This window comes from Drosophila arizonae, chromosome 5 (assembly GCF_054131065.1).
Source record: "Drosophila arizonae isolate 15081-1271.41 chromosome 5, UAZ_ARI_1.0, whole genome shotgun sequence".
Classification (NCBI taxonomy): domain Eukaryota; kingdom Metazoa; phylum Arthropoda; class Insecta; order Diptera; family Drosophilidae; genus Drosophila; species Drosophila arizonae.
Window position 1 is genome coordinate 2,764,871 of NC_142925.1, and position 18,807 is coordinate 2,783,677.

An 18,807-nucleotide genomic window follows, 5' to 3' on the forward strand; every position below is an offset into this window, starting at 1 on the left:
CGCTCGCACTCTCTGCACAGTGTTTGTTGTGCTTGGGACAAAAGTGAAACGAACGCAAAAGTCAAAGCGCTTTGCTCTGGCGCTTTTTTGGCCACGCCCACGCTTGTAGGAGGAGCGAGCGAGAGCGTTATCCTGTAATATCCGTGCATCAAAAATGCCTGCCAGCAAGCGAGCGAGATAGCTGCCAGGCAGCCAGCGAGTGCGACTGAGACGAATATAGTCGAGAGGGTTGGTTCTTGACATTTGAACGGGCGACATCTCTTCTCTGCCAGCATACAGAACGAATTCGCAAGTGTGTGTGGGAGAGTGTGTATGTGTGTGAATGGGTGTGAATAAGAACTGTCTTTTATTTTCACTTTGCTCCTTGTTATTCTCCCTTTTTTTTATTTGCCTGCTCCCATTGTATTATCAAGTGCAGTGCACTTTATTTAATCAATCAAAATTCGCAAATTTCGAGTATATTTCGCAGCGTTCATTTCAGAAGTTAAGTGGGGTTTTTTAGGGGCGGAAACTTATGTAGATATATATTTGTGGAAATAATGAAATGTGATCAAATATGTTCAGATAGTGCCTATTTATTCATTTATATATGACCCTTTGGTTCTATTAGTATAGATAAGAAACGCGTATATATAATAATTGGAAACAATATAACTGTTCTAGTAGCTGTAAAAGTCATATGTGTATATTATCTTATCTAATCAGCTCATACTACAATCTTTGATTACCAACTGAACAGTGCTCGTTTCATATCCGAGTCGAAATCTTCCCAAGTTTTGCACATGATATTTTCTATTCTATTCTATACGATTCTCTTTATCTCTATGTCTACACCTGTATGTTTAACTCTGTCTGTAGATACCTGTATCGGTATCTGTGTGGCTTAAACTTATTCAGGTTGATAGCCACAAGTTTCATAAATTCACCAGTTTTCAGTCTCATTTCAAGTTAATCAAAAGATCATACAAAATGGTAATAATTATACACCCAAAGACCTTCCAGATATATGTTGCATAGTACAAATATAGCAGCTACACTGAGAAAAACTGTTGCCCAACCAGCAAATACCTATACCCCAAGCTCTTCATCTCTCATCACATCGTTTGTATCTGTTTTTGAGATCTTCCAAATGTTTCGCTGCACATTTAATGCTTGAATTATTTTGGCAAAGCAGCGCATCTCTTTTTATTATATACAAATACAAATGCAAACATTGCAAAGTCAATGACACGTGCCAGGTACACAGAGGTAGAGTTATACCAGGTAAATTCAACCAGAAAAACCAGTTTAGCATAAACAAAGAACAATTTAAGTCGCTTCGTTTGGCAATTAATTGCTTGCTCGTCTTTAGTTAGCAACTGACCACGCCCAGCGCTTCCTGCCCGGGGTCATGATTCTGACATATTTACTTTTCAGCTCGTCAATGGCAGCAGGACAAGGAAGTTGCGAGCTGGAAGTTGAAGTCAAGCTGTTTGGCAATCAGATAAAGTGATTGACGGGTTGGTTTGACAGGAGATGGAAGGAGAGGCGAATGGGAATATAGATGAATAGTATTTAGTAATTGTATATTAGATACTATGAATCGGGCAGTTTTAGAGGAAAGTAGTTTACAAATTCTTGTATATTTAATTTATATATGTTTTATTGACGGCAGGAACTGAGAGAGGGCGAAGAGTCAGGGAGAAATATAGTGGGATAGATTACCTTATACACTTTCAAATCTTTGCTGTAGCAGTGTTCCATTTCGGATGTATTGAGAACTAAAACTTCTATAAATGTTATATTCCCTGAAATAATCACAGCAGAAAATGTTTATAGGAAGCCTGGAGCCGTTAGATTATAGATCCTGTAAGAAACTGTAAAAGGAAAAAATCTTATAATATAAAATATGATAGTGAAGATGAAATTTTTAGGCGGAAAACAAATTCCCAATTTATCACACCCCTGGTGAACATACCAAGATAAAAGTAAACATTTTATAAAATGGAAACACTATCGAGTATATAGTCCATATATTGAGTATCTAATTTCAACAACCTACATTGCATAAAACTAATATACCCTTTTCATAATTTACTTATATCATTTTTATTTATTTTATTTACTTAGAGTAAGTTGTCATTAGGTCGTGGTAAATGCTGAAATTATATCAATGGAGGGACAATACAAACTTTTTCAAAATACTAGAACCATTTTCTCTTAAAATTTCAGAGAACTTTATGATAACCTATAGTATAGACCTTTCAGAGCTATAATATAAATAAATATAAAATGATTTAGTTTAAAAGAGCTATGAAATTAGAAAATCGTATACTACAAAATTCTAGAAAAAGGTTCTCCTTATAAAATACATCCTAAAGAAACTATATTTATATAAGCTGAAAAATTAACCCCTAAAAATGTTATTCATAGCTCTTATAACTACACATGTATATATCATATATAATTTCTAGCCTAGGCATCTCTCTCACTCGGTTCACCCACACTAGGATCTGAAAATAAAAGCAAAATGAAGATTGTTGTTGTTGTTGTTGGGGAAGGCACAGTTACTATAACTTATATTTCTTTGTAGCAGGCTCTAATTAAACTAAAACAATTCGGTTTGTGTGTTTCAAGCTTTCATTTTCCATCGTTTTTCGGTTTAGTTTTTGTCACTTTACTTTTGTTTTTGTTTTTCTTTTTTATTGTTTTGCTGTTTTAATTTGAATATATATTTTTGTATTTACAATTTTTAATTATTTTATTTTTACGACTCTTGTGTTCGGTTCTCAAGTCAAATAACAGTTGCAATAAACAAGCGTTCAACTTAATTGCTCTCATTTAATATAATTTACAAGAAAAACTTACTTAAAGCTAAGTCTGCCTTTGTTTAATATTTACGTTTGCTGTGCTTACTTTTTCTTGTTTTGTTGTTGTTTGGGTTTTCTTTTATTTTCGTTAACTTTTACTAGTGAGAATATTGTTTGATTAAATTATACATCGTCTTGTTTATATATATCAGTTATATATATAGCGACTTCTATAGATATACATATGTATATATAATTTCTGTTCTGTTCAATTTTTATGCTGGGTGCTTAATGATTTCTTTTGCATAATTTTTTTTTTTATGATTTCTATTTTTGTTTTTTATATAAATAAAAAATATAATAATTTTGTTTTTCGTTTCGAATAATACATATATGTATATATGCCATACAAAGAAAATACGTTTTTGTGTGGGTGGCTAGGGAGGGGAATCTGTGTATATTATGATTCTCATAATTTATGATTAGATGTTAACCACGTTAGACCCTCGTAGAGCCCGTCACCGCTTGTGGCACATGATGGCTGGACATACCAATTGCGATCTCTTATTCTAGTTAAGCCTAGTTTTTCCTGGATTTCATGGGGTTTCATTGCTGCAAAAGAAGACGTATATACATAAATTAAAAATAATTTAATAGTTACTATAGTGAATGTATAGACATTACCATCAGCTAGATCCTGTTTATTAGCAAATATCAGTATAATGGCATCGCGCATCTCTCTATCATTAATTATCCTATGCAGTTCAGTGCGCGCCTCATCTATTCTATCCCGATCAGCGCAATCCACAACGAATATCAGACCTTGTGTGCCTGTATATGACAGATAGATTTTTAGATTTATTGTATTTACTTTATGTTTATTATGGTCTGTCTTACCTGTATAGTAATGCCGCCATAGCGGTCGAATTTTATCCTGCCCGCCAACATCCCAGACATTGAATTTAACATTCTTATACGTAACGGTCTCCACATTAAAACCAACCGTTGGTATCGTTGTTACTGATTGACCTAGTTTCAGTTTATAGAGAATCGCTGCAAAAGTATTAAATATATCATATATCATTGAATGAAGTTGATCAAATTACAATCATAACACTTTAATTCTTATTTACTACGGGGAAATAAATACAATACGTATTGGATTAAAGTCAAGTTTACTTCCATTGACAGTTTTTAAAAGTATGAATATAATTATAATACGATCAAAAATCAAAAATATAAAATAAAATAATACATGTACATATATTTATTTAAATTTTATTAAAATTATATATTTTGTATATTCTCTTTTCAAATCTCAAATTAAATACATTTAATATAATTTTATATAACAAGCCCCATTAAAGAAAAAAAAATCACTATCTTCACAAATAAGATAAGCAAACCTAATTGAATTAAATTGACCAACATACTTAAAGTAATTTGCTATTTAACTAATCACATTAGAGCCTCAATAGACATTCCCCTCTTCCTCCCACCCTCCTGGTAACTCACTTGTTTTGCCAGCAGCGTCCAAGCCGAGCATAAGAATTCGCATTTCTTTGTTGCCGAAAATTTTTGATAATAACTTTCCCATGATGATGTGTCATCCATTAAACGTTGGCCAAACTGCAAGACAAATCAGATTACTATATGCACATATGGACAGAGAGATATATTGCAACTCGGGTCAAGCGGTCAGAGAGCTATACAAAAGTTGCCAGCGAAAAAATGTCATGATAAATTTCATTGTAATATAACTGCTATCAATTTTATTATTGTATGTGATATAAGCATGCCGCCACACACACACATGTACACGCTACATATATTTTTATATATATATGCATGTATATGTACACACAGTCACACACTTACGCTTTTAGCATAATGCGTCAACGGAAGTTAAGAGCATTATTTTGCATAATAATTCAACTTACAACGTTTAAATTCAGAGAGAATTTATCGCTGCCACACACACGCACACACACAGGCAAACACTAGACGCACACACACGAACGCATACAGCAGTGGCACACAACTCAAGTACAATTGGGCACACACGCATACAGAGCGATCATAAATTAAACAAATATTAACTCAATGGGAGCCCTCAATTGAAATGAGCTCGGAACTCTCTCCGTGCTGAAGCAGCTGTCATAGCCGGCCTGGCGGAGCTGCATGCCTTTCCTGCTCCTGCTGATCCTTGGCAACCAAGTAACATTCAGCGTGTGTCACGTCACATACACGCCCGTACACACACTTATACGCACGCATACACACCCAAAATTCTAGACGACGTTTGTTGGTGGAGATTACGCTGCTCAACGTTCGACGCGCGCCTTGGCCAGGGCTTTTACCATGTAGCGTTACAACACGTCGCGCTCAAATTGTGCATACAATGCATTTGCATGGAAAACAAAAACAAAAAATACTACTAAATTGTATTATAAACTATAACAACAACAAATTTTGCACTAATGTTCTCATATTTGTATGCGCTGAATGTTTTCTTGTTTTTTTTTTTTATTTTATTTTTTTTTATCAGCGTTGCCACCATTATAAAATATATATTATGTGTACACACTGTCGCATTGTCGAATGGCAGCGCCGTCAGTGTTGCTAAGTGAGCACCGTTCAATTGCTTAGCAGCACTGCTGCCAATAGATGGCGTAACAACAAAGAGCATTTATTCGCTTGCTCAAATGCTAATCATCTATAATCACAATAATAATATAGAAATATTATAACAAAATAATGGAATTAAGCTAATTACAAGAACTGCAGACACAATAAAACATGGCTGGCATCTACACCAGAGAGGCGGTGCGCGTCAAAGTCAAGGTATGCTATTTTTTTTCTCCTGCTGTGGCAGACAGAAAACAAAGACAACAATTTTCACCCATTCTCGCACACTCTCTCCCACTCTGTCGCCCCCCTCTCGCTCACACCCACGCGTAGAAGTGCGAGGCAACGCGTCCGCCAGAATGGCGCAAATTTTCGGTGGATCCACAAATAACAACATTGGAGGTGCTCTACTCACTCCTAGCCAAGGCCTTCGATATCAAATCGGACTTTTCCATCAAATACAAGGCCTTCGATCCAGCTGGCAATGAAATCTATTTGGCCGTACTCTCCGACTGGGATCTGGACGCTGCCTTCCTACGCATACACAATATATCCATACAGACGTCGTCGGAGCCTTGTCTCATGCTGCAGATTGACGTTAAGCCATTTACCGTTGTGCGAGAGTGTGAAACGGAAACAACAACAATAACTACAACAACGGCAACAAACACGAGCAGCAGCAGCCGAGTCAGTGGCACCGCTAGCTTCTCGGCCAGCGTGTCGCCGCTCCAATCGCTGGGTGTATCGCAGAAATATGTGCAGCATATGCAAACGAAATTGCCAGGACTGATCATGAATCAAATGGAGAAGACATTCTCTATAGTGCAGAAGGCCTTTAACCTATCGGATGAGCATATGGCGAACTTGCCCCCGCGTCCGCCTATGTGTGATAGCGAATTCCGTTTGTTTTTGGATGCACTCGGGCAGATTCAGCGCCGCGACGAACTGAGAAAAGTGATTTTCCTGGGTGGCATTGAGCCGAGTTTACGTCGCGTGGTCTGGAAGCATTTGCTGAATGTCTATCCGAGCGGCATGCACGGATTGCCACTGGATGGGCATCAGCGCATGGAGTTTATGCGGCGCAAGTCGGAGCAATACTACAGATTGCGCGACAATTGGAAGGCGGCCGTGCAGCGCGGATCTGTGGCGGGCGAACTGGCCTATGTGACGAGCATGGTGAAGAAAGATGTGCTGCGCACGGATCGACTGCATCCGTTCTATGCGGGCAGCGACGACAATCAGAATATTGCCTCATTGTTCAACATATTGACCACGTACGCGCTGAATCATCCAGTCGTCAGCTATTGCCAGGGCATGTCCGACATTGCCTCGCCCCTGCTGGTCACCATGAACGACGAGGCGCAGGCCTACATCTGCTTCTGTGCGATAATGGAGCGAGTGCGCGGCAACTTTATGCTCGATGGCATTGCCATGACTCAGAAGTTTGCCCACCTGACGGAGGCGCTGAGCTTCTATGATCCGGAATTCTGGGAGTATCTGAAATCACAGCAAGCCGATGATCTGCTCTTCTGCTATCGCTGGCTGCTGCTCGAGCTGAAGCGTGAGTTCCCATTCGAGGATGCTCTGCGCATGCTGGAGGTACAGTGGAGCTCGCTCTGCTATGACAATAATAGCCCCAAGGAGCTATCTCTATACGAAAAGGTGCGTTCGGGAATCATACGAGATCAGTTTATTGAGATAAGACAAAATATAATGCCTTGTCGGAGATTAGATAGGATTGAGATATAACTGTGAAGAGGAGACAGGATGATAGGCCCAAATTGTCCAATACACTTAAGATAAGCTATTTTTAACCAAGCCTTTGCAATTGATTAGATTTGATTCTATAGTTCCAAAATAATTTGTCGTTAAAAGAGAACTATATATGTACATACTATAGCTGTTTGTTTTTCAGAACAGATCTTTTCAAGGTCTGCTTCTAGTTAGAGCCAAATGTAAATTATGAGAACTGCTTACACTTGCTCATAAATCCGAGCCTCAAGTTGTAACCGTATACACGATATTTAAAATTAGCTTCGTTGTGATATTAATATTGATTTGTGGAACAGAAGTGTAAATAATTACTGTATACAATTGCAATATCCAAATTTCTATATTGAAAAGTCAGAGATATGTAAATATATAAATTTATGAATTCCCTCTAGGGATTAGCAGAGATCTCTATAAAATATACCTATGTTTCCTATCTTAACAACTACAAACGAATTTGCCAAGCTCTACAATGACTAAGAATGAAGTTCCAAGGCTTTAAAAATACTTATAATGAAAAGTGCCTGTTAAAGTCTGCTAGTTATTTATAGTCAATTAGGAATAAAAAGGTAGACTCACGATAAGTTAGTTACAGTATAGCATTTGCAAATTATATGTACATGAATCATAAGATATATATAATGTATTCATACATATTGTCTCATACCTGGCTAAAAGTTTCGATTTGCATCCTCTCGAGGAATGTTGGGCTGAAAGTAATTAACGCACTGTGGGAAACCTTCGAAATAACTAATTTCTTGACTAGATTTATAAAATTTAAATAAATTTTGTGTGTGAGTGTTATGTCATGGCAACCCTAAAATGTTTAGTGTATATATAAGAAGATATGATATAATAGGATTTAGGTCTTAGTAATATATGAAAAGACTAGAGTAGACCCATTCCTATTAAGTGTTCAGATCAGAAACAACTGTATATAGTAAGTGCATTCTCATCAGTTCATTTTACATCTGCAATGCTAATGTAATCTCTCTATATAGCTTATTCATATCCGATTCTCGTCAACTTTTAAGTAGTTCCAATCCTACTTCAATAAATCTAATACTATAATACTTCTATAACACCAGGAATTTGTGCCCATAACGGAAACCTCTGCGCCCAATAGTGCCAGCACATTTTCCACATCATACAGCGCCACGCCCACAAGCCCATCGTATCTGCTAACGAAGCCCAGAGAGAATCCCTATACGAAAGTTTGTGCATTGCGCAGACAGAGCTCATCGGCGTCGCTCAGTTCGTTGAGCTCCTCGCTGGGAGCTGCTAGCAACAATGCCTTGGACAATTCGAAGCGTTTGAATCAGAGTCTGGACGACAATATGTCGAGGCATGCAGCGCGTAGGCAGCGCAGGATTTCGGCAAAGGCGCATCAGAGTCTGGATGAGTCGAAGATGTTGGCGCTGATAGAGGGCGGCGTGGCCGAGCAGAATGCCAGGTCAGTGCAGGAGCTGAGCGCCAGCGAGGACACCGATGACGATGTCTTCGACCGCAAGGAGCAGCTGGTGGGCTCGCCGCCACAATTCCATGAGACGAATCCGTTCAAGGACGATGCACAGCAGCCAAATAATAATTTGAATAACAACAATAATATAGCTTCACCGCCCGCTAGGGTTTTCCTCTCATCAACATCATCTTCCAATTTCGGCGAGGAGAAGGCGCCACAGCAGCAGCAGCAGTCGCAGCAGCAGCAGCAGGCATCGGTCCAGGGCCTGGCCAAGCTGCAGCAGAAGAATATTATGAACGTAAGCAATATGATAGCCAAGCAATTGGCCACGAATGCCAGCACGGTGAGCGAGAGCGTCAAACGCGTCAGCAGCACCAGCGGCGGACATTTCAAGGATCTCAAGGAGAAAATCGCGGCCAGCAGCCGCATGGGCATCTCGTTCGACAACGACGATGCACCGCCAAAGCTGGTCAAGAATTTTAATGAATTCCTCAATTTTGCCGCGATCAACAAAAATCGCATTTCGGATCGCTTGGCCAATCAGCTGCAGATCAGCGAGAAGCCACAGAAGGAAAAGGAGCTGGGCAAGCCAGTGGTGCAGCTCACCAAAGGCGGTGCACTGGGCAGCTCTTTGGATGAATCGGACTCCTCCTCCATACCAGAGACCAGCTGGAGTGCCTCGACAGCGGCCACGGCCATACAGCAGGCGCAGGAGCTGAGCAGTTATAGTTTGCAATTGGATTTGAATGCTGTGTCGCCGGTTAAGCAGGAGCAACAGCAGCAATCGCTGCAGCAGCAGCAGCCCTTAGAAGAGAGCACGCCCGATCAGGATGGCGATCAGGAGTATTATCCCATGACGAATGCCATAACGCGCGAACTGCGTTTGGAGGCGGAGAATCTGGATCGTCAGGTGTTTGGCTTGCCCTTCACGGAAAAGCAAGTAAATACAGCCCTGGCCGATGATATAGAATATGAGAAGTTGGACAAGGACACGCTGGACATGGTGGATGATCTCAAGGAGAACGAGATCATCACGTGCCCCGATGTCAGTGAGCTGCATATGAGAAGACGTCAGCGGCTCGCCGCCGCCAAGAGCAACAGTGTGCAGCCCGCTCAGACCGATACGCTGAATCCCTTCATAGACGAGAGCCAGCTGATGGAGGGCGGCATGCGCAATAGCAATAGTCTGCCCGAGGTGATCATGCCCATCTCAACGGAGCCGAACCGTGTCGAGGCGCCGACACTGGTGGAAATAGCAACAAATGCGGATGACGAGAGCGCCTACACACGCTCACCCCAGCGCAGTCCGCTGAATGGGCTGAATAGCACAGCGGCTGCTCTGCCCCCACCAGGCGAATTCGGGGGCGGCAATGCGTTCCTCATGTTCCTCTGCCTAACACTGCTGCTGCAGCATCGCAACACCATTATTAAGTCGGGCATGGACTACAACGAGATAGCGATGCACTTTGATAAGATGGTGCGGAAGCACGATGTGACGCGAGTCTTGAATCAGGCGAGGCGCATGTACTTTGAGTACTTGCAGGCGCAGCGAAAAAAGTCGACAGCAGGAACAGCGGGAGCGGGAGAGAGAGCGGCAGCAGGAGCGGGAGAGAGAGCTGGAACAGGGACTGGAGCTGGAGCTGGAGGTGGACCGGCAGTGGGAGCAGGTAGCACAACAGATGCCACAAATATATAGCCAAAGCTAGTATGGAGATTGCGAGTGGATCAGGGCAAAGCTTAACCGTAGTTGGCTGAGCTTCTCTCTCTATATATGTGTATATATATAGCTTAGAGATCAAAGAAGAAGATTTGTATGACGTATATATATATATAGCTTAGAGATCAACGGAGAAGAATTGTTTGGAAGATATAGGCTAAGGATTACAAAGCAAAGATATAACAACCGTACAGACTTGTCGATGATGTTGGCTAGTCAAGTTAAAAGTTAAGAATCATAGAGGAAGACTTCTCTAAAATTGATAAGATCTTAAAGCCAATGTTTGACTGAGCTGTTGTTTATTTAAAAGAAAGTATATGAACTCGCTAGAAATTGCGATCTCACAAAAAATATATAGTCTAACGGATCATAAAAGAGTGATGGAGATGGAGAGTTTGCATGACACTCTTTATAGATATATCCAAAGGATCACAAAGGACAAATCCAAAGACTTGTCCCTCAAATATATATATATATATTGTCTAATAACTGTTAAAGTTACAGCTACGATCCAAATTCAGCAGCTGCTGATTAGCTCAACAATCGCTCCAGTCTGATTTGATAAAAAGAAACCAAAGTTTTCTTATTATTTATTTCCACTTTTGATTATCAACTTTAGTTAATTATTTATTTAATTTATTGACTGCCAAATCGAACAGGCCAAAAATGAATTAGTTTTTCCATTTCGCATTCCACACAAAACTTTAAACGATTTACGCTTACAATTTTTAATCTCAAACTACGTACTTAATACCTTTAACTAAAAAAAAAAAATTACTTAAGAAAATTAAAAACTTAACTCTTATAATTCTCTCACTTAAATTATTCCAAGCGAAAACCAAATTTTTGTGTATAAATAATGAATTTCGTTTAATATTTTTGTTTGTGTTCCAAATGTTTTTTGTGTAAAATTTATTGCGTAACAAAATTTTTAACAATTGCTAAATAAAAGCATTCCAAAACAAGAAAAATATGTGAATCAAAACCAAATTTTATTTCTGGTGAAATTTTTAAAATATTAATTAAATTAAAAATGAAAACCAAACATTTTTATATAATTTAAGTGCTGAAATATTTTGAAATACGACAAGAAGTCATTGTCAATTTTTTAGCTAGAGAGCTTTACATGTCATGAATTTTTGTTTTGTTTTTATGTTTTTGAAAACTTTTTTGTTACTTTTGATACTAATTTGTTAAACCAAAATTAGATTGAAATGAAATTTCGAGTCATTATTAAAAAAATTGAATATAAAACGATTTTTTTTCAATTAATTTTTAATTACTAATTATTTATTTTTAACTACAATATATATTTCGAGTGTAGCATGAGAAATTCTTAACAAAATGGGCGATTCATAAAAATCAGTTTAATTTTAAAAAGGTTGAGGTTGGAATTATAGGTAGATATACATGATATATGCATGATATATTCATTTTAGATAGATATGGAACTGAAGATTAGATTCCTCATACTTCTTATATGCTCTGAGCATAGACTATATATTGCTTGACAAAATTACAATGCCCTAGATATGAGGTGAGCATATCTGTAAACGATTTATGAGCTAGGACTCAAGATTTTTAATCGACTGTTTGCGTGAACTACAATCAGCTTAATAACTGACAGAAGTATTAGAAATGAATATAGGCTCAGTTCTTTCTTTCTTAATGCAGCTTAAGTACATATATATCGTATGATTTATTAACAAATTCTTTCAAGGCTCAATACAAATATTTAATTTAATTTATTTCTTTACAAAGACATCAGTATCTTCTTGCAATTTAGCAAATATCAAAATACAAAAATATTTATAAAATAATACGCAATTCACTTGCAGCATTAAACAGAGAGACAAAAAAAAAGAAGGGAATTTAAAAATTATATTTCGCTTTGAGGCGCTCGCGTATTAAGAGGCCCTTGATGAGTTTCTTCCAATTGCCGTAGACGCGCGTCTCGTATTTCTCTTGCTCCTTGCGCGCCTGCTCCTGCTGGTCCTCCTCCCAGGCGGCGATGACCACCTCAGCAAACTCCTCGCAAACCACAAAGCCATCGTACATGGGATGACAGGCGCCCTGATGGAAATCGAAGCCAATAACCGCATTCGCGCAGTCTACGTTCAACTTCTTGCAGACACGCATCAAACCGGGCACTGTGAAGGGCATCAAATTAGTTCAAGCTGAAGATTAGTTATTCATATTAGGTGTCACTCACATCTGAGATGCACTGTCTTCTTGGGCAACATGCACGCCTTGAAGAGCTCCACATTGCCGTAGGCATTCCGTGGCACTATTCCATTCTCGGCCGTGGGCGGTTCATACTCTTGCGTTTGCCAATAGCCAAAGATTTCCAGCGGTTGATCCTTGATGACGCTGCGTGTGAGCTGCAGGAGGAATCGATATATGGAGTTAACAGTTATACACAGACAGGCAGAGCTAATTTCTTGGCTCACCTTATCCCACTTGGGTCGCGCCTTCACAATTTTGTAGGGCTGTTCGCCCAGCTTGACGACTCGCGCACTCTTCAGCCAAATGTCGCGCGAGTGCAGCAGATGAACACAGTCGCGGGAGTAAACCGGCTCGCCACGTATAAAGCCCAGAGTGGGCGCATCTGGCGGATAGATGCCCTGGAATTTTAGTAGATGACGCTCGAGTGCGTACAAGGGGTGATCCTTGAAATCGGATATGGACTTGGGCAGTGGCTTGTCCGAGTGGATGCGACGCAGTTCCTCATCCTCGCGTATGTCACGCTTGGTGCGCCTGCCCAAGTAAGGAGCCAGTGTTTCGTCCAGCCAGGCTTTCTCCACACGGGACTTGCGCACTGTGGTCATCCAGTTGGGGCAGTAGCGTGCTGTGACATCCTTTACACTCATATCGTCCTGGAAGGCGAAGACGTAGGCCAGGCTAGAGGAAGCATTTCGCTGCAAGGTGAAGGTTGATGGGTTAGCAATTGGAATCCATTTGCATATCTACTCCAACTCACCCTTATGGTATCCACGCAGTGCAGCTTGCACTTGAACAGATCTATGCATATCCATTGTTCCTCCACATCGGACCACACCTCCACCCACATATCGGATGCCGTCGTTTTCTTCTTCTCCTTGACGCTCTCATCGTCTGTGGAGAGCACGCGACGATCCTTGCGTAGATGCTGCACTGCCTTGGGTAGCACCGGCGCCTTCTTTATGGCCGGACTGGGCGTTGAGCCTCCAGAGGTTGAATCACTGCCTTGGCTATGCGATTTCTGCAGCTTCTCCAGCTTTATACGCTTCTTAGGCAGTGGGACGCTATCGTCGCCGCCATCTAGTTGGGGTATGGCCAGCGCTTTGGTCTTTTGCTGACGCGTGCGCAGCTCCCGCTTGGGCTCCATTTCTTTGGTTGACTTGGTCCTGGCTGCCTTGACTGCAGCTGAGGGAGCAGCTGCATCATGGCCCTTTAGGAACTGTGTGGAGATGTATGCCTTGGGCGATTTGCTGCGCGAGCGCGTCTCAGACTCCACTAGCTGATTCTCGCCCGGCTTGGCATTCTCTGCATCATTGGGCTTGGCCTTCTTTGCCTTGCCATTGGCCAGCACTACTTTGGGTATCACAGGGGAACCCACTTTAGCTGCTGGATAGGAAACTTCTGCGACTCGCTCCTTGTCGGCGGATGCTTTGCGTGTGCGTCTCGCCACTGGCGAGGGTTCGACTTGCAGCTGCGCCTCCTTGACACGCTTCACTGCGCCCGTCTCGGGCAGCTTGGGTGCGCGTTTCAGGCGCGAGAGCTGCGGCTTCACTTCTCGGGCTCCTTCGATTGGCTTTGCGACTGAGCGGCTGGATTTGAGTGCTGCTCCGGCTTCACCTGCGGCTTCTGTCTTGACTGCAGCAGTTGTGGCAGAGCGTGAGCTGCTAGCTTTTGGTTTTTGTGCGTTGGAGCTGCTGGCTTTGGCCTCAGCTTCCGAGTTATTGTCGGAGAGTTTGCCTTTGGATTTCTGGTTGTTTGACCTGGTTGAGCTGCCCTTGGGCTGTTCGTTGGCTTTCTTGGAGCTACTGCTGCTGCTGCTCTTTAGCTCTTCAGTCTGATTCTTGGCAGCTTTGGCTGGTATATTCGAGCTGGAGCTGGTTTTTGTCTCAGCTTTCGGACTGCTCTTGCTGGCCGATCGCTTAACAGCTGTGCGAGGCTTGGACGCGCTTGGCTTTTGTTCCTCCAAATCCTCATCTTCCTCCTCCTCCTCCTCCTCCTCCTCAGCTTTAACCGTCTGACTCTTGTTCTTCTCCTCCTGCTTCAATTTGATGGGTATCAAGTCGCTGGCCTGCGGTCGCAACGCCATCGGCTGCAGATTGACAATCAGGCGACAGTTCATGCCCATGCCGCGTGCAAGTACAATGAATATGAAGATCATATCCTGTTTGCAGCGGGCTTCCTTGCGCTTTATCTGCGCCAGCAGCTGCTCGATTATGGCACGCTTCGAGCCAGCCTTTTCGTGCGTCGGATACAAGTCCTGGCTGAGCAGCTTAATCGAGGTCTTGAACCAGGTGACAAACGACTGCAAATACTTCAGCTCCACGCCCTTTTCGGTGGGATACGCATTGCGGCTGGGCAGCAGCTTGAGCGCCGCCTGCATCAACGTCGTGTCTGCCAGCAGGCGATTGTACTTGATGCTGCGCGCCAGCAGGCACAGTAAACTCACTTTGTGCATCAGCAGCTGGCGATCCTTGATGTCGCGGTTCATGCGACGCTTCAGTGCCAGCTCCAATTCATGCTGTGTCTTCTGCTCTCTGGTCAGCCGCGTGGGTTGGGCGCCCACAACAATCTCCAGGTCTCCTGAAATATTGGGCGTGGCATCCGGATCCTCATCGCTGCTCAGTTGAGCATCTGGAAAAAGTCGGTTTTTCGTTTACAGTCTGTGTCTAAAGTTTATGTACAGGCAGATCAATGAAAGCAGTTGAGAGTTTCATGTTTTTTTTTCATCTAGAGTTTATTTCACTTTTGCATTTATATATTTATTTCATTTGAAGTGCATTTTAAATTTTTTTAATACATTTTTCTTTAACATTCACTAAAATTGCGCTAAAATTATGCTCATATTTTTTTTACATTTTTTTTATTTTTTATTTTCTATTTTGTGAAATGAATACAATTTTTCTAAAGTAAATTCGTTTTAACATCAGTTCTAATTTTTTTTTGTTTCTTTTTTTCTTTAAATCTTTGTATTTTTTTTTTTTTTTTTTTTTTTTCTTGATGAAACACTTTGGAATTGCTGCCATAAAGTAAGTGTATTTATCGTTAATCTTAAGTCTTGTTCTTTTCGGCTTTACGCAAATAAAAATATATCAAAAAAATATTCAAAAGACACAACGAAATAAATGCATTTGTAGTAGAGCCTGCCTATAGTAAAAAGTAATAGAATAGAAAAAGAAAAAAATTAAGAAATTTAATTTAGTTGTCTTGTTTAATTTAATACTCTCCTTTCGTCTGAGGCAGTTTCTACTGTACTTTAAAAAATTATTTAAATTTACATTATACTAAAAACTATTTTGATTCGAATTCTATATTTTATGTTTTTATTTAAAAATGTGCAAACACGCAGAATTGTTTAAAAATTTTGTATTCTTTTTAACATTTCACAACACTGAAACATTCATAATTTATGATTTGTTTACTTTGTGAATTATTTTGTGCTTCATAAACGACATTCAGAATTTGTTGCGCGTATGTTTTGTTTTTTGTGTTTTATGTTTTATGTTAAGAGAGACTTTGTTAGTTCAGTGTTGGTTAATAGGCTTGTAGTATTGTGTGGAGTTAGTGTTGTAAGTATTGCATAAAGCGTGTGTTAACTAAAGCGCTCTAAAGTGCCATTGTTATGCCATATTCAGTCTAAGAGACTATAAAGATATAGGACCCAAACAGTTAGCATAGCTTTAAAGTTTCTCTATTTAGAAAAGTTTTCAAATTAAGTTTGATCTATAAAAAATAATAAATGTTTTAGTGGTTCTAAATCGAAAACATTTTGGAAATTATTTAAAATCGCAATGATGAGAAAAGTCTTTTAAATTTACTTTCCATTTAAGTGGAATAATTTAAAAATTAATTTAAGTAAAAATATTTACTTTTATTTTTATTTAAATTAGAATTTCTAAAAAAATATATTAAATGAATTAATAAATATATATGAAATTTGTTTAATAAATTCTAGTTGAAAGTCAAATTTGAAATTCGAATTTTATATATAAGATACTACTATTTTTTAGATAAATTGTTAAGAAACTTTTTAAATACTATTTTTATTTTAATAGAAAAATTCTTGAGGTCAGATTATTTTCGTTTTTGTAAATTAGGACTTTTGTTTTTGCATGTTTTTAATCTTTACTTGCAAAACCTTTAAATTACGTAATTTATTTCACTATTTAAAAACTTGTTCAGGCATTTCAAAGTTGTTTTCAATTTAAACTTTTTTTTTTATACTTCTAGAATTATGTGAAAACTTTTTTATACAGTCCAAAACTCTAGAAAAAATTAAGCTAATGCAAACTGCCTGAGCCTGGTTTAACAGTTATATATGTATATATATTTATGTATATAGAGTAGTTAATTTTGTATAGCAGATATATATCCATATATATATAGATTTATAGACTTTCATTTGCTCGTATAATGTCATCTGTATCTTCGTTTTAAAACACAAAACCTACGCAGTCTCAAACGTAGCAATTTTTGGAAGCTTATTATTATATATATCGTGTTTATGTTCTTTGTCTTTGGAGAATTTCTAGAATTTTTGCCTAACTATCAGAATCAACAAACAACAAAGATGCGACAGCACAACCAACTTGATCACCTGCTTCAACTACATACACCTGGATTTGTGTTTCAACTGTTTCGTCTACTTTCGTTTCCTACCTGCAACTTCCTCGAAGTCGGAGTCATCGGTGTCGCCGGCGGCTAGAACTGTGGAAGCTGGCCTGGTCTTGGTATGCCTCTTGATGCGTGTTGATTTGGTTTTGCTGAGACGCGATGGTGCATCCAGGGGCGGTGGCTGCGTGGCAGCTCCAGTTGCCTCTGCTCCTGCTCCAGTTGCTGCAGCTCTTCCTATTCCTGCTCCTAGCGAACGACGCCTCGATTCGTGCATCTCCGCTGGTTGGTTATTATCCGTCTGTTTGGCGTAGTTTTGGTTCTCGCCCAATGCAAGCAAAGCATTGACATCCATTGCAGCCGATTTGGTAGCCGGCGGTGTGGCTGTGGCATTCCGTTTACTGAGGAGCGCTTCGCGTGTGCGCTCCAAGCTGTTCGCATTCTCGAGTAGATCACGAAAATCAAAAGCCTTATCCTCCAAACTGCTATCGTTGTTATCCTCTGATCCCGAGCCGGAGTCAGAGAGTTGCGCTATGCCCGCGTTGCAATCGAATTGCGGAGGCGGGACTGAGGGGGATTTCTCTCGGTTGGCCATGAAGAAACTGGAACCTAAATCGAGGTCAGCTGGATTGACTAGGTAATCATCCACGCTCGATTCGCTGCTGGAGTCTATTGTGTTGTTGCTTTCATTGGGCGTTTTGGCGTTTTTTGAGGCCGTCAAACGGCTGGCAGAACCTGAAGCCGAAGCTGTTGGCGAATTCTGCTGTGTGGGGGAAGTGGGAAAGGTTTTCGGAAGCGGACGATATTGTTTATAGAGCTTCGAGCGCAACGATTGGCCGCTTGACTTTCGCTTCTTCACCGAGGCGCCTTTGATGCCACTAGGCGGCTTCTGCTCTCTGTGAAAGGAATATAAAATGATGAATTAATATTTTCAACTTGGTGTTTGATTGATTGATTGGTTGACTTGCCTCTTCTTATTGGCACACGATGAGGAGCGTCCGCTGGCGCTGGCCGCAGCGCCCGCTGCTGCTGCTCCACCGGGCGACTCCTCAAATTCGCTGTCATCGTCATCGGAGGATTCGCCGCCGCGCGCATCTTTGCTCGGTTTCCACTCATCCTCTTCGCTCGCTGAAAAGCCCTCCGACAAGGACTCTTCTTCTTCGTCGGACATTTTGTATGTCTCTTTGTGTGTGGGTGCTTGTTGCTCGCAGGCTAAGCGTTTTACATGTGGGTGTGCGTGTATGTGTGTGTGCCACAAACAGTTATTGATTTTTACTGCGCACTTTTGGAATGCTCGTTCTTCGTTAGCTCTTTCTTTAACAAACTTTAATCAATTGCCATTTCTTAGATTTAACTTATTAATTACGAATATCTTCTAATGGCTATATGTAGGCCGTTTTATTTGTTGGCTATTTAAATGAGTTTGTGAAATTCACATCTCCGCGCTTGGCCAGGCGTTTAGCTAAGAAATAGCGATAGGCGATGCGATAAATAGTGGTGGTCGATTACTGTATATCGACAAATATAAACAGTTTTTCTTGTTATAAATATATATTAATATTTTCTGTTGTATTTAGAAAAAAATTGTTTTTCCAAATGATAAGCCAAATTAT

The 18,807-nt window shown here is 40.3% G+C and overlaps 3 protein-coding genes across 5 annotated transcripts; 1 reads left to right on the forward strand and 2 right to left on the reverse strand.

The window, feature by feature from the left end:
• Positions 1-2,601: 2,601 nt before the first annotated feature.
• Positions 2,602-8,011, reverse strand: Arf6 (ADP-ribosylation factor 6). Of its 3 annotated transcripts, none has more exons than XM_089471061.1 (5): positions 7,855-8,011; positions 4,305-4,418; positions 3,687-3,842; positions 3,474-3,620; positions 2,602-3,401 (listed from the first exon to the last, which is right to left on the reverse strand). In XM_089471061.1, exons 2-5 carry the CDS (start codon positions 4,384-4,386, stop codon positions 3,259-3,261), a joined length of 528 nt encoding a protein of 175 aa, XP_089327187.1. In that variant the 5' UTR covers positions 4,387-4,418; positions 7,855-8,011; the 3' UTR covers positions 2,602-3,258. The 3 variants fall into 3 exon arrangements, with proteins under 3 accessions (XP_089327187.1, XP_017868505.1, XP_089327188.1); XM_018013016.2 differs by lacking the exon at positions 7,855-8,011 and adding an exon at positions 5,073-5,353; XM_089471062.1 differs by lacking the exon at positions 7,855-8,011 and adding an exon at positions 4,890-5,032.
• Positions 5,414-12,232, forward strand: LOC108617283 (uncharacterized). Its single transcript, XM_018013014.2, has 3 exons — positions 5,414-5,633; positions 5,751-7,079; positions 8,276-12,232. The coding sequence occupies exons 1-3, from the start codon at positions 5,589-5,591 to the stop codon at positions 10,343-10,345; spliced, it is 3,444 nt and encodes a 1,147-aa protein (XP_017868503.1). The 5' UTR covers positions 5,414-5,588; the 3' UTR covers positions 10,346-12,232.
• Xpc (DNA repair protein complementing XP-C cells homolog) lies at positions 11,340-18,797 on the reverse strand. Its single transcript, XM_018010652.2, has 6 exons — positions 18,163-18,797; positions 17,243-18,090; positions 13,347-15,217; positions 12,817-13,284; positions 12,579-12,747; positions 11,340-12,516 (listed from the first exon to the last, which is right to left on the reverse strand). Exons 1-6 carry the CDS (start codon positions 18,363-18,365, stop codon positions 12,239-12,241), a joined length of 3,837 nt encoding a protein of 1,278 aa, XP_017866141.1. The 5' UTR covers positions 18,366-18,797; the 3' UTR covers positions 11,340-12,238.
• Positions 18,798-18,807: the final 10 nt, after the last annotated feature.